General features: G+C 56.2%; 1 protein-coding gene across 5 annotated transcripts; it reads left to right on the forward strand.

Annotated features, from left to right (window-relative positions):
• The first annotated feature begins 442 nt into the window (after positions 1-442).
• LOC141730833 (G-protein coupled receptor 12-like) lies at positions 443-10,004 on the forward strand. 5 transcript variants are annotated; one of them, XM_074551266.1, is made up of 4 exons: positions 443-457; positions 1,361-1,594; positions 2,369-6,941; positions 6,990-10,004. In XM_074551266.1, exon 3 carries the CDS (start codon positions 2,371-2,373, stop codon positions 3,421-3,423), a length of 1,053 nt encoding a protein of 350 aa, XP_074407367.1. In that variant the 5' UTR covers positions 443-457; positions 1,361-1,594; positions 2,369-2,370; the 3' UTR covers positions 3,424-6,941; positions 6,990-10,004. The 5 variants fall into 5 exon arrangements, with proteins under 5 accessions (XP_074407367.1, XP_074407365.1, XP_074407364.1 ...); XM_074551263.1 differs by lacking the exon at positions 443-457 and adding an exon at positions 465-1,211; XM_074551262.1 differs by lacking the exon at positions 443-457 and adding an exon at positions 465-1,146.
• Positions 10,005-10,406: the final 402 nt, after the last annotated feature.

The raw sequence follows: 10,406 nt of genomic DNA on the forward strand, positions 1-10,406 counted from the left end.
AAGGGAAGGGAAGGGAAGGGAAGGGAAGGGAAGGGAAGGGAAGGGAAGGGAAGGGAAGGCCCCAGTTGAAGACAAACTTTTTCTTTTGCTTATTTGCAGGTTTTATTTTGTATGATGAAGGAATAGGCTCATATTCACCGGATTTTCTGTGTCATCTGCAGCTCCTGCTTTTAAGTGACATGAAACCCTGGTACTCAGCTGTGCCACACGTTCTGCCAGAAACAGGAGCTCAGTCCCTGCTTGTGCTTCTGGCCCTGAATTTCTCAGGATAAGACACTCATAATAACTCTGTGTTGAGCTGCTGCCGGGGGGAGCCGGGCAGGGCTGCTCAGCCTCTCCCCATCCCCGGCCGTGCGTAATTCCCGGCAGCGGGAGGGATTCATTCATTCATTCATTCAGCTCCTCGCTGCTCGGCTTTCCTCCGCCCCTTGTGCCGCGCTCGGTGACGCGGCCCCAGGTAGATGAGGATTCGCATCCCCCGGGACGGGGCTTGGCATGATTAGCAACCCAGATGCTCCAAATTGGGGCGGCTGGGTTCAGCCACAATCGCTGCTGTTCACCCAAATATCTCTGCACACCGGGAGCTGGAAATGCAGCGCTGAGCTGGCTGCAGCAGCCTGGAAGAGAGAGGGGGATGAAAGGGGGAAGCTGGAGTGTTATGAAACCAATAGGAAAAAAGGGAGAAGGTGTAGCTGAAATGCTGTGGATCCAGGAGCTGAGCATCCCTGCTTTGATGATCCTGCTCCCGAGATGAATCACGGAGCCATTTATAGCTGGAAAAATACTCGTGTCGTTGGGATTTGTTCCTTTCCAGGCTGTTCCTTTCCCAAACAGTCGGGGAGGAAGCTCTGGCGATGGGTGGGTGCTGCGCTGAGGGGGACAGACCCCATGCTCAGCGTCCTTGGGCAGGTCCCAATTCCCGTGAGCTCCTCCTCATCCCAGCGTTTCGCTGGCTGGAGGGAGCCCGTGTGGGGCGAGGGCTCCGGGGCGGAGGGATGCCCCTGCTCGGGGCTGCATCCCCGAGCAGCCTCAGCCGCCGTGCCCGCTCGGTGCCGCTGTCCCGGGCATTGTCCTTGAGCACCGCGGCCCCGGAGCCGGATCGCCGCCCTCCCTTCGCATCCATGCCCGCGTCCCTCGGCACCAGCGGTAAAAATAAACCCAGCGAGGAGCCCGGGCCTGGCCGGTGCCCAAGCTGCATCCGCAGGACGCAGGTGCAGCGGGCCCGACCTTGGCGGGGCGGCGGGAGGCTGATGAATGAACGGAGGGCGCGGGGCGTGCCCGCGGGTGTGCGGGGATGGATGGGGAGCGCGCGCGGAGCCAGCCTTGTTGTTATTCTGATCACAGCGCCTCTGATTCACAGACTTGGATCATGAATATAAGTGAAGACTTTGACGTCAGAGTTGAGATTTATCAGCAGATCCAATGGGGCAGGAATATTAAGTGCAAGTCGATGCCAGCTCTCTGCCAACGCTATTAGCGATGCTCGCCGAGGAATGAGGCTTCGCACCGAGGGCTGGAAGGACCGGCGAGGAAAAAAAAAATAAAAAAAAAACGGGGTGGGGGGAGCGAGCCGATCCTCGAGCATTAAAACCAGGTAAAACAACAAGCTCCGGAGGCGCGGCTGCATGCGGGAAGGGGCGATGGTGGCGGCGGGGATGGCAGCGGGCACAGCCCCGACCTTCACACCTCGGCTGCCCGCCCCGGGCGGGGGATTCGCTGCTGCGGGCACGGCAGGATGCTGCCGCCGGCCGGGAGCATCCTGCAGCAGCCTTTTCCAAAGGAGGGAAAGGCGGGGAGGAAGGAGAAACTTAACGTAGGCTGTTCCTTGCCGCTGCCTTCTCCTTCCATCAGCGGCTCCGCATACAGGCGCTGGCCTATTAATAGTGTTTATTTTTACTCACCGCACGCAAAAAAGAAAGGGCTGCGGGAGGGGGGGCTGAGGGGTTGCGCTATAAATAGGTAGCAAAGGTGGCCGTGCCCCAGGGAGGGGAGGAGGAGGAGGAGGAGGGGGCGGCCGGTTCCTCACCGGGTGCGCAGTGGCTGCGGACCCTGCATGGAGCCGGGCGCACGGAGGCGGCTGTGGGCAGCGGGGCGATGAGTTGTGCTCGGCCTCAGCCCGCCGGGAGATAGCGGCCAGGGGTGCGTGTGGGGCGGGGGCACGGCGAGCCGGGGAGGGGGGAAGCTGCAGTGGGGCCGGCGGGGGTGCGGCGGCGGAGGCGGTGCGGGGCGCGGTGTCCCGGCCCGGGGGCTCCGGGCTCGGTCAGGGCTCCGGGCGGGGGTCGAGGCGCGGCGCTGCCCAGGCTGGGCGCGGGGCTCTCGGTGGGCTCCGGGTCCGTCGCTGACCGCCCCCTTCTCCCTCTCTCCCCAGCGATGCTGCACGGCCCCGCCGCCATGGGGGAGCCGTGGCCGCCGCAGCCGCAGCAGCAGCAGCAGCGGCTCCCGGGGCTCGGCAACGCCTCGGAGCCCCCCGCCTGGCCCTCGGCGGCGGCGGCCGGGCCGGGCACGGCGGCGCCGGGCGGCGGGGCCGCGGCCGCGGGCTCCGTGAGCCCCTGGGACATCGCGCTGTGCGCCACGGGCACGGCGGTGGCGGGCGAGAACGCGCTGGTGCTGGCCGTGCTGTTCTACACGCCGAGCCTGCGGGCGCCCATGTTCCTGCTGATCGGCAGCCTGGCGCTGGCCGACCTGCTGGCCGGGCTGGGGCTGGTGGCCAACTTCGCCGTGCGCTACCTGCTGCGGCCGCCCAGCGAGGCGGCGGAGCTGGCTGCGGCGGGGCTGCTGCTGGCCGCCTTCTCCGCCTCCGTCTGCAGCCTGCTGGCCATCACCGTGGACCGCTACCTGTCGCTGTACAACGCGCTCACCTACCACAGCGAGCGCACGCTGGGCTTCACCTGCGCCATGGTGCTGCTGATGTGGCTGCTGTGCCTGGGCGTGGGGCTGCTGCCCCTCCTGGGCTGGAACTGCCTGCGGGACCAGAGCTCCTGCAGCATCCTGCGGCCCGTCACCAAGGACAACGCGGCCGTGCTGGCCGTCACCTTCCTGCTGCTCTTCGCGCTCATGATGCAGCTGTACCTGCAGATCTGCAAGATCGCCTTCCGGCACGCCCAGCAGATCGCCGTGCAGCACCAGTTCATCGCCACGGCGCAGGCCACCTCCACCCGCAAAGGGCTCTCCACGCTCTCGCTCATCCTCGGCACCTTCGCGCTCTGCTGGATCCCCTTCGCCATCTACTCGCTGGTGGCCGATTCCAGCTACCCCGCGGTGTACACCTACTCCTTGGCGCTGCCCGCCACCTGCAACTCGCTCATCAACCCCATCATTTACGCCTTCCGAAACCCGGACATCCAGAAGTCGCTGTGGCTGGCCTGCTGCGGGTGCATCCCCTCCACGTTCTCCTCCAGACCAAGGACATCCAGCGACGTGTGAGGACTGAGCACGGAGCCAGACGCGCTCCCTGGCTCTCCTGCTCCTTCTCTTTTTCCCCTCTGTCGTTATTGTCTCCTACCGGGAGGAGTCCCCTCCCCGGTCAGCACATCTCGTTCCATGGAAAGATGGCCAAAAAGAGAAAAGAAAAAAAAAAAAGCAGCAAAAGAGAAAAGGAAAGAGAGAGAGTAGAATGATAATGGTTTCCTTTAGAAATGTTATTTTCTTACACATTTTATTTTTTATTTAAAAACACAAAACACCAAAAAAAAAAAAAAAAAAAGAAAGGAAAAAAAAAGAGAAAAAGCAAAGAAAAAGGATCCTCGCACGATGGCATGTTTCTGCTCTCGGGGTAAGGAGCCAGGGGAGCAGCGGGGCCCATGCGGGCGGTGCCACCCCTGGGGGCACATCCATGGGCACATCCCACGGGGACAGGGATGGGCAGGGAGGGGTCGCGTCCCCCCCGGCGGGGCTGGTCCCCAGCGTGGGGTGGCAGTGCCCGTGCCCCCGCAATCAGGGCCTGCCATGCTGCTATGCAATAACGGGGGAGGAGGGACCGGGCTGCCCGTGCCTCTGTGCTTGGGAAGCTGCGGGTGAGGGACGCTCGAGGTGAGGCCGGCTGGGGCTGTGGCAGGGCTGGGGGCACCCCGGGATCCCTTCCCTCCTTCCCCCTCCCCAGGGTGTGGTGGGGCAGGGCTGGGGGGTGGGGGTGGCCAGGCAGGGGGGTGCCCTGCACCCCAAATCTGGGAGGCCCAGGAAGGGCCCAGCGGGGCACTGGGGCGCTGCTGTCCCCCCTTCCACACCCGCCGTTTACAGGGGCTGGGGGTTCATCCAAAGAGGGCTCCGGGCTCCCCGAGAGAGGAGCCTCTGTCACCACACGTGTCACTGCTGGCGCTGCCACCTCAGCTCGCTTCCTCAGCCCCGACATTCCCGAGCTGTGTGCTGCGCTTTGTGGCGGTGGTGAGGCCGTGATGATGATGAGGATGATGATGAAGTGTCCTTTATCCTGGGCTTTCTTTTGGCCGGGAAGTGGAATCGTGAGAAAGGGAGAAGCCAGGCCAGCCCCGGAGAGGGGCCGGGCTGGGGTGGCACATCCAGGATGGCTCGGGGCACCGGGAGGGTCCTGCCCGGGGTCCTGGCATGGGGGGCTTGGGAGACCCCGAATATTCTGCTTTGCTGTAGAGAAATTGTTGTGATGTCAGAGAGGGACTTTGGGAAGGGTGTGCAGGGACAGGACACGGGGAATGGCTCCCACTGCCAGAGGGCAGGGATGGATGGGATATTGGGAATTGGGAATTGTTCCCTGGCAGGGTGGGCAGGCCCTGGCACAGGTGCCCACCCTGGATCCCTGGCAGTGCCCAAGGCCAGGCTGGACATTGGGACACCCTTGGACAATGGGAGGTGTCCCTGCCATGGCAGGGATGGCACTGAATGGGCTTTGGGGTCCCTCCCAACCTGTAACATTCTGTGAGTCTGTGGTAGTGGAAGAAATGTTCTTGCCTTGTGTGGCTGCAGAGGGTACAGAGTCACTTTATGGCTGGGTACAGACATTCCAGGTGGGTTTGTCCCTGGATTTGTGCAATGAATCTCTTGCTCCTCGGAGCCAAGTGCACAAGAGAAAGCTCTGAGGTTCCCAAGTGTGCCTGGGGCTTGGAGTTATTGTCTGCCTGTGAGAGGTGGCCAGTCTTGGAGTTTTTATGTTTTGTGGGTTTGGGGTTCTTTTTCCATTTCCTTTCTCCGATGAATTCCTTGGAGAATGGGCAGTTGGCACAATGTGGAATCAATGTAAGTTTTAAAGTAAATATATATGTGAGACTAATATTTATACAAACACTTTACTCATTCTGTTTCTTCTGGTTTCTAAAGTGCAGCCAGGTCCCTGCAGTTCCTCAGTGTGCAAACTCAATAGCTTAAACCCTTTTTGAAACATTGTGAACATTTGAAATGTTTTTCTACAACCACCCTAGCTAGAAGCCAGGATTTGTTTCTCTGGGCAGCTCATTTTGTATCTTTAGATGAAAGGTAGTTTGACTAATCAGCTCCAGAGAAACCTTGACACAAAAAAAGTTGCATTTTCTTGGCTTTCCAATAAATTCCCTGCTGAAGAGCTTGATTTTAACAATGTTCTTTTTGGAGTTTAGTTGCTTATGTAAAACGAGTCTCAGTTTGAGGGATGCACTGATGATTTTTGCCAAAGTCAAATGCAGATCAATGAAAAATTTTTCCCTGTGGCCCTCCACAGCAAGAGGAGAAAGATTTGGGATGTGAGGAGCTAAAGCTGGGACACGGCCCCTGCCAGGTGAGGTTCAGGGTTAAGGGCAGGTGGGGCTGTCCTCACTGGGACACTGGGGGCTCACCCAGACTCATTTCCAGCCCCTTGGGCAAAGGCAAACTCTGAGCTCTGGCCCCTGAGTGCCCTGACCCAGCTCACAGCAGCACCAGGATGTGGTACAAGCCCATTCCATGCTCAGAATTACTGTAAGATAAAAATCTAATTTCTTTTTGTGTGATTATCTAGCACCTCTTTCTTTGAGATGCTAAAGCTGCCCATAGAAGCTATTAACAACACTTGTTAGGTTTCAGGAAAAGTCTTAAAAAATCTCCTCCAAAAAACCCCCCATTTTGATGCATTGGCATTTTTTCAGTCATTGCCCTAAATTAAAATAGTGCAATTTCCAGGTGTTTTTTTGCTGTTTTTCCCCTCCTGTTTTGTCAGAGGAAATGAGGGGAAGAAGTGAGGAAGAGGATGAAGAGGTTTAGGTTGCTCTGCCATGTGTTGCCTTGTGGAAACCTCTGACCATTTTAGTGCAGTGCTTTGGTTCTGTTTTGGTTCTGTTTCCCACAGAGAAAACCTTTTACTGGGAAAGTTTGGAGTTTGGCAATGTTGGACATCAGGGGGATGATGGATTTTGGGGCCTCCTCATGCTGAGCAGCGGCAAAGTTGATTTAAAACCTGAAATGACTTGCTGGGGCAGTGTTGCTGAGTGCAGGGTGGGATGTCCTGGTGTTTGGGGATGTGTTTAGGATGGAATTCAGGGCTTTAGGATGGGGTTCTGCTGCCATAAAGAGGGAGCAGCTCCCATGAATGTAAAGGAATCCCATGTGGATGAGGCACCAGTGGTGAGGGAATCGCCAAAAGCAAAATGGGGTTTCCAGCTGGTGAATTCACTGAGGTTCCAAACCTTGGTGAGAAGAGCCCAGCAGCCCCTGTCCCCCTCCTGGGCACACCAGAAGGACACAGAGCAGCTGGAGAACACCCAGTGCTCCATTTTCCTGGTGTTGGATGTGCTGGGAGGCCTCCTCCACCTGGGATTCTGCATCTCTGTTAAACTGAGGGCTCTGAGAGCCTCTGATTCAATGATTGTGCTGTTCAGCTGAGATAGGGGCAGTCCTGCAAAGCACAGGGTCTCTGCCTTGTTGGAAGTTTGCAGGTGTCCCTTGATGTCCTCTGGCCCCTCCAGGTGGGAGCTGGAGCTGCCTGGAGAGGGCTGGGGGTGTTTGGCTGGGGGTGTTTGGTTGGGGTGTGTTTGTTTGGGGGGTGTTTGGTTGGGGGTGTGTTTGCTTGGGAGGGTGTTTGTTCCCTGCACTCACCCTGGCCAGGATTTGCCTCTGCATCTTCAAACTCTGAGCTTGGCAAAGGATAAAGGATGAGAGGCCAGAGCCAGGCTGAGCTCTTGTCACTCCTGGACTCTCCAGAAGCTGGTTTGGATCTACAGCAGCAGAAATGGGCAGAAAACTGGTCCTGAGTAATTCCAGGTGGCATCCAACCAGCCCTGAGCCCATGGCAGGGATCAGCACAGCCAGGGAAATGAATCCATGCTTATTTGCTGATTTATTTACAGGTTTCTGGGTGCCTTTGGCTTTTCCACCAGGAGCTGGTGGCCAGCAGAATGTAGAGGTGCAAAGCTTTTGGTGCTGGTGCTTGGCTGGTTGGGGGGATGAGGAAAGGGTGAGGAGGAGAAGGAAGGAGCAAACATTCCTCAAATACACTGTGACAAGGCCAGGGCCACCTGTGGGCTGGGATGGAACCACAACTGCCCTGAGGTTCGTGGAGGTGTGCCAGGGTTGGGGGCAGCTTGTGCATTTACAACAAGCCCTTGTGCCTGCCCCAGCATGAGAAATAAAAAAAAAAAAAAAAAAAAACCAAAAAACAAAGTACAAAAAAAAACGTAATTAAAATGTACAGACTCTACCAACAAAGCTGCTTAGTTTTAATTTGGGGTTTGTTTCCTTTTTTCCTTTTCCCTTTTGGTCAGTTTGGGGCTTTGAGCAGTGAAAATGTCTCTCTTTAGGCAGCCTCCTGTTAGTAACCAGCAGCAAAGGTTCCAAGGGTCTCAGTCCTGATGTGGCAGCCCCAGCCTGCTCACATCAAAGAGTTTGAATTGAACCTGCAATGAACCCCCAAGAAGCCATTACTGTTCTCATGAGGTGATGAAGTATCTCTTTCTTGTAAAAGCATCAAATTTGGGGTGGGGAGACCTTTTACAAGGCCATTGGTACTCACTTGCATTGGTGTGTCCTGACCAGCATCCAGACCCACGTCATTGCTAATGAAGAATTAACAGTTCACTTCTAATTGTCAGGAATAATTGTTGGGTGCACATGGTATATTCCCTGTAACTCCTCTCAGCCTTGCCTCTGCTGAGGTGAGGCAGCTCCACCTGTATCTCCTGTGTTGTCAGTGCAGCTGCCCACTGCAAAACCCCCCTGAGCACCCCCAGTGTCCCTGGGACCAGAGCTCCCCATTCCCACTGCAAACTCTGCAGCACAGACAGAAAAGGGGCTTTTCAGCAGAAAACACAGCTCAGAGGGGTGCTGTGGTGCCCTTTATTCACCCCCTGCCTTGGAGGGGTGTAGTGAGCTGTCTCCAGCTCATTGCCTTCAGGAACTGTGGGCTCCAGGGGGATCCAGCCCTGCTCAGGGGCTGCAGCAGGCAGGGCACTGACAGCACATCCTGCCCCTGGCCACTGGAAACACAAGCACAGGTTTATGGCCTTACTGCAGGCTCTGGCAGCTGGAAAACAGCTGGCTGGTCCCAGGAAAAGCTTTATTCCAGCTGGGCAGGGTCTGGGCTCTGCAGCACAGGGACAAGGATGGGGCTGGAGGCTGCTGTCCCTTGGGAGCAGGACAGAGCGTGCAGTGACAAAGAGAGTCCTCCCCGGGCAGGGAACCCTCCAGCCCTGAGGCAGGGGTGGGATTCTGGTGGTTTTGATGAGTTTTTTGCCCTGTGCTCCCTCTGGGCTCTGAGCCCCAGGCCAGGCTGGCTGGGCACTGCCAGCAGCACAGGCAGGGTGGGAATCCATCCATCCCCCATTCCCTGCCTCCCTGATTTCCCAGGAATGAGGCCACCCCTCAGCAATCAGGACAGCACCTTGTCTGCTGTCAGTGCTGTCATGAGCCTTTAAACTTGACTGGGAAAGTGGATCTCAAAGGGAAATGTACAGTTGTCATCCAGTTATGGTTCAATCAAGCCCCTTCGATGCACTTTATGAGTGAAAACAAATCAATGCTGTTATTGCACTGTATCTCTATTGTGTATAATATTATACATTCATCTGTAAGAGTAATTTATTTTTATTACTGTAAATAAAACTGTTCAAGTGATTTGTCAAGAGGATATCCAAAAATCTGGGGAGGGGGCGTGGGGTAAAATTAAAACCTTTGAAGATCTGGGCTGCTGTCCCAGGTATGTGCCATGCTCTGTGTCTGTGTTTTTATTTCAGAGTCCAGAACAGATCTCTGCGTTCCCTCACCCAGGGTCTGTGTTTCCCCTGGGATCAGGAGGAGCTGGATGAGCACAAGAGCTGCTGGAGACATGGAGGGTTTGGGAAGGAACAGCTCCTGCTTCTCCTCCAGGCACAGACACAGCTTCCCCTGCCCTCTGATTACCCAGGCAGTCAGGGATTAAATACCCTGGGGAATTAATTGATCTTTGAGGGCTTGAATCTCCAAATGAAGGGGTTTTAGAGAGATCACAGCATTCTGCTGCTCCCTCCATGCCCCAGCCTCTAACAGAGGAGGGAACATCACAGGGCTGATTAACTCACAGCAAAGCACGAGCCAACAAAAAGCCAGACCCAGATCTACTGTAACCTCTTAAAATCTTTATTAATTTTTTTTTCTTTTTTGTCATTTTTTTCTTTTAAATTTAATTAGCACATGCATAAAGTGTCAACAGTTTGGGGTTAAGATGACATTTCTTGAACAAATGTAGTTACAAGCGGTGCCTCGGACCCGTCCAGGTTTCCTCTCTACCCTGTCCAGGAGGAAGCTCGAGGTCACCCCTCCCTTCCCATCCTTGTGTCACCACAGGCAGAACCCACAACACTGGGGAGAAATACACTTGTTCACATGTAGCAACTGGGCAGGGGAGATAGACACGGGCAGCAACATCTACTCACCTACTGACTAAGGGCACAGGGTTACAGACCCCAGAGACAGAGAACATCTCCTCCCTCAACTCAGCTCTGAACAACGGGAGCCTCTCCTGGCCTGGAATGGGTCACCCTCCCTTGGGAAGGTGCCTGTCCTGCACCAGCTCCTCCTACCAGGTGGCAGATCTAAGGAGATAGAGTAATTTTTCTGCTGTGATTAAAAATGATCCTTTTGCAGGAGTGTTGGGATGCTGAGGTGTCCCTGTCCCCTCTGTGCCACCCCTGCAGAGCTGGGGACAACCTCCACACAGAGCAGCCCTGGCTCTGGGCTCTGTGTGTGACCAGCTGGTGCCAAAAGGAGAGAAAACTGCTTTAGAAATGCCCATCTGGAGCTCTGGATGCTCTGCTCTGGGAGGATGGGTGCCCAGGGCTCCAGGAGGTCTCAGAGTTTGGGTGGTGCAGAGGGGTCTGGGGGTCTGAGATGCTTTGATCTACCTTCAATTCCCTCCAAAACAACTCTCCTACAGCATCTGGCCTCCCCCAGGGGTGTCAGGGATCCTGCTGGCCCCAGAGAGGATGGAAGGTGGAAGAAGATGGCTCCTGTCCTGCTGC

This window comes from Zonotrichia albicollis, chromosome 14 (assembly GCF_047830755.1).
Source record: "Zonotrichia albicollis isolate bZonAlb1 chromosome 14, bZonAlb1.hap1, whole genome shotgun sequence".
In the NCBI taxonomy this organism is placed as follows: domain Eukaryota; kingdom Metazoa; phylum Chordata; class Aves; order Passeriformes; family Passerellidae; genus Zonotrichia; species Zonotrichia albicollis.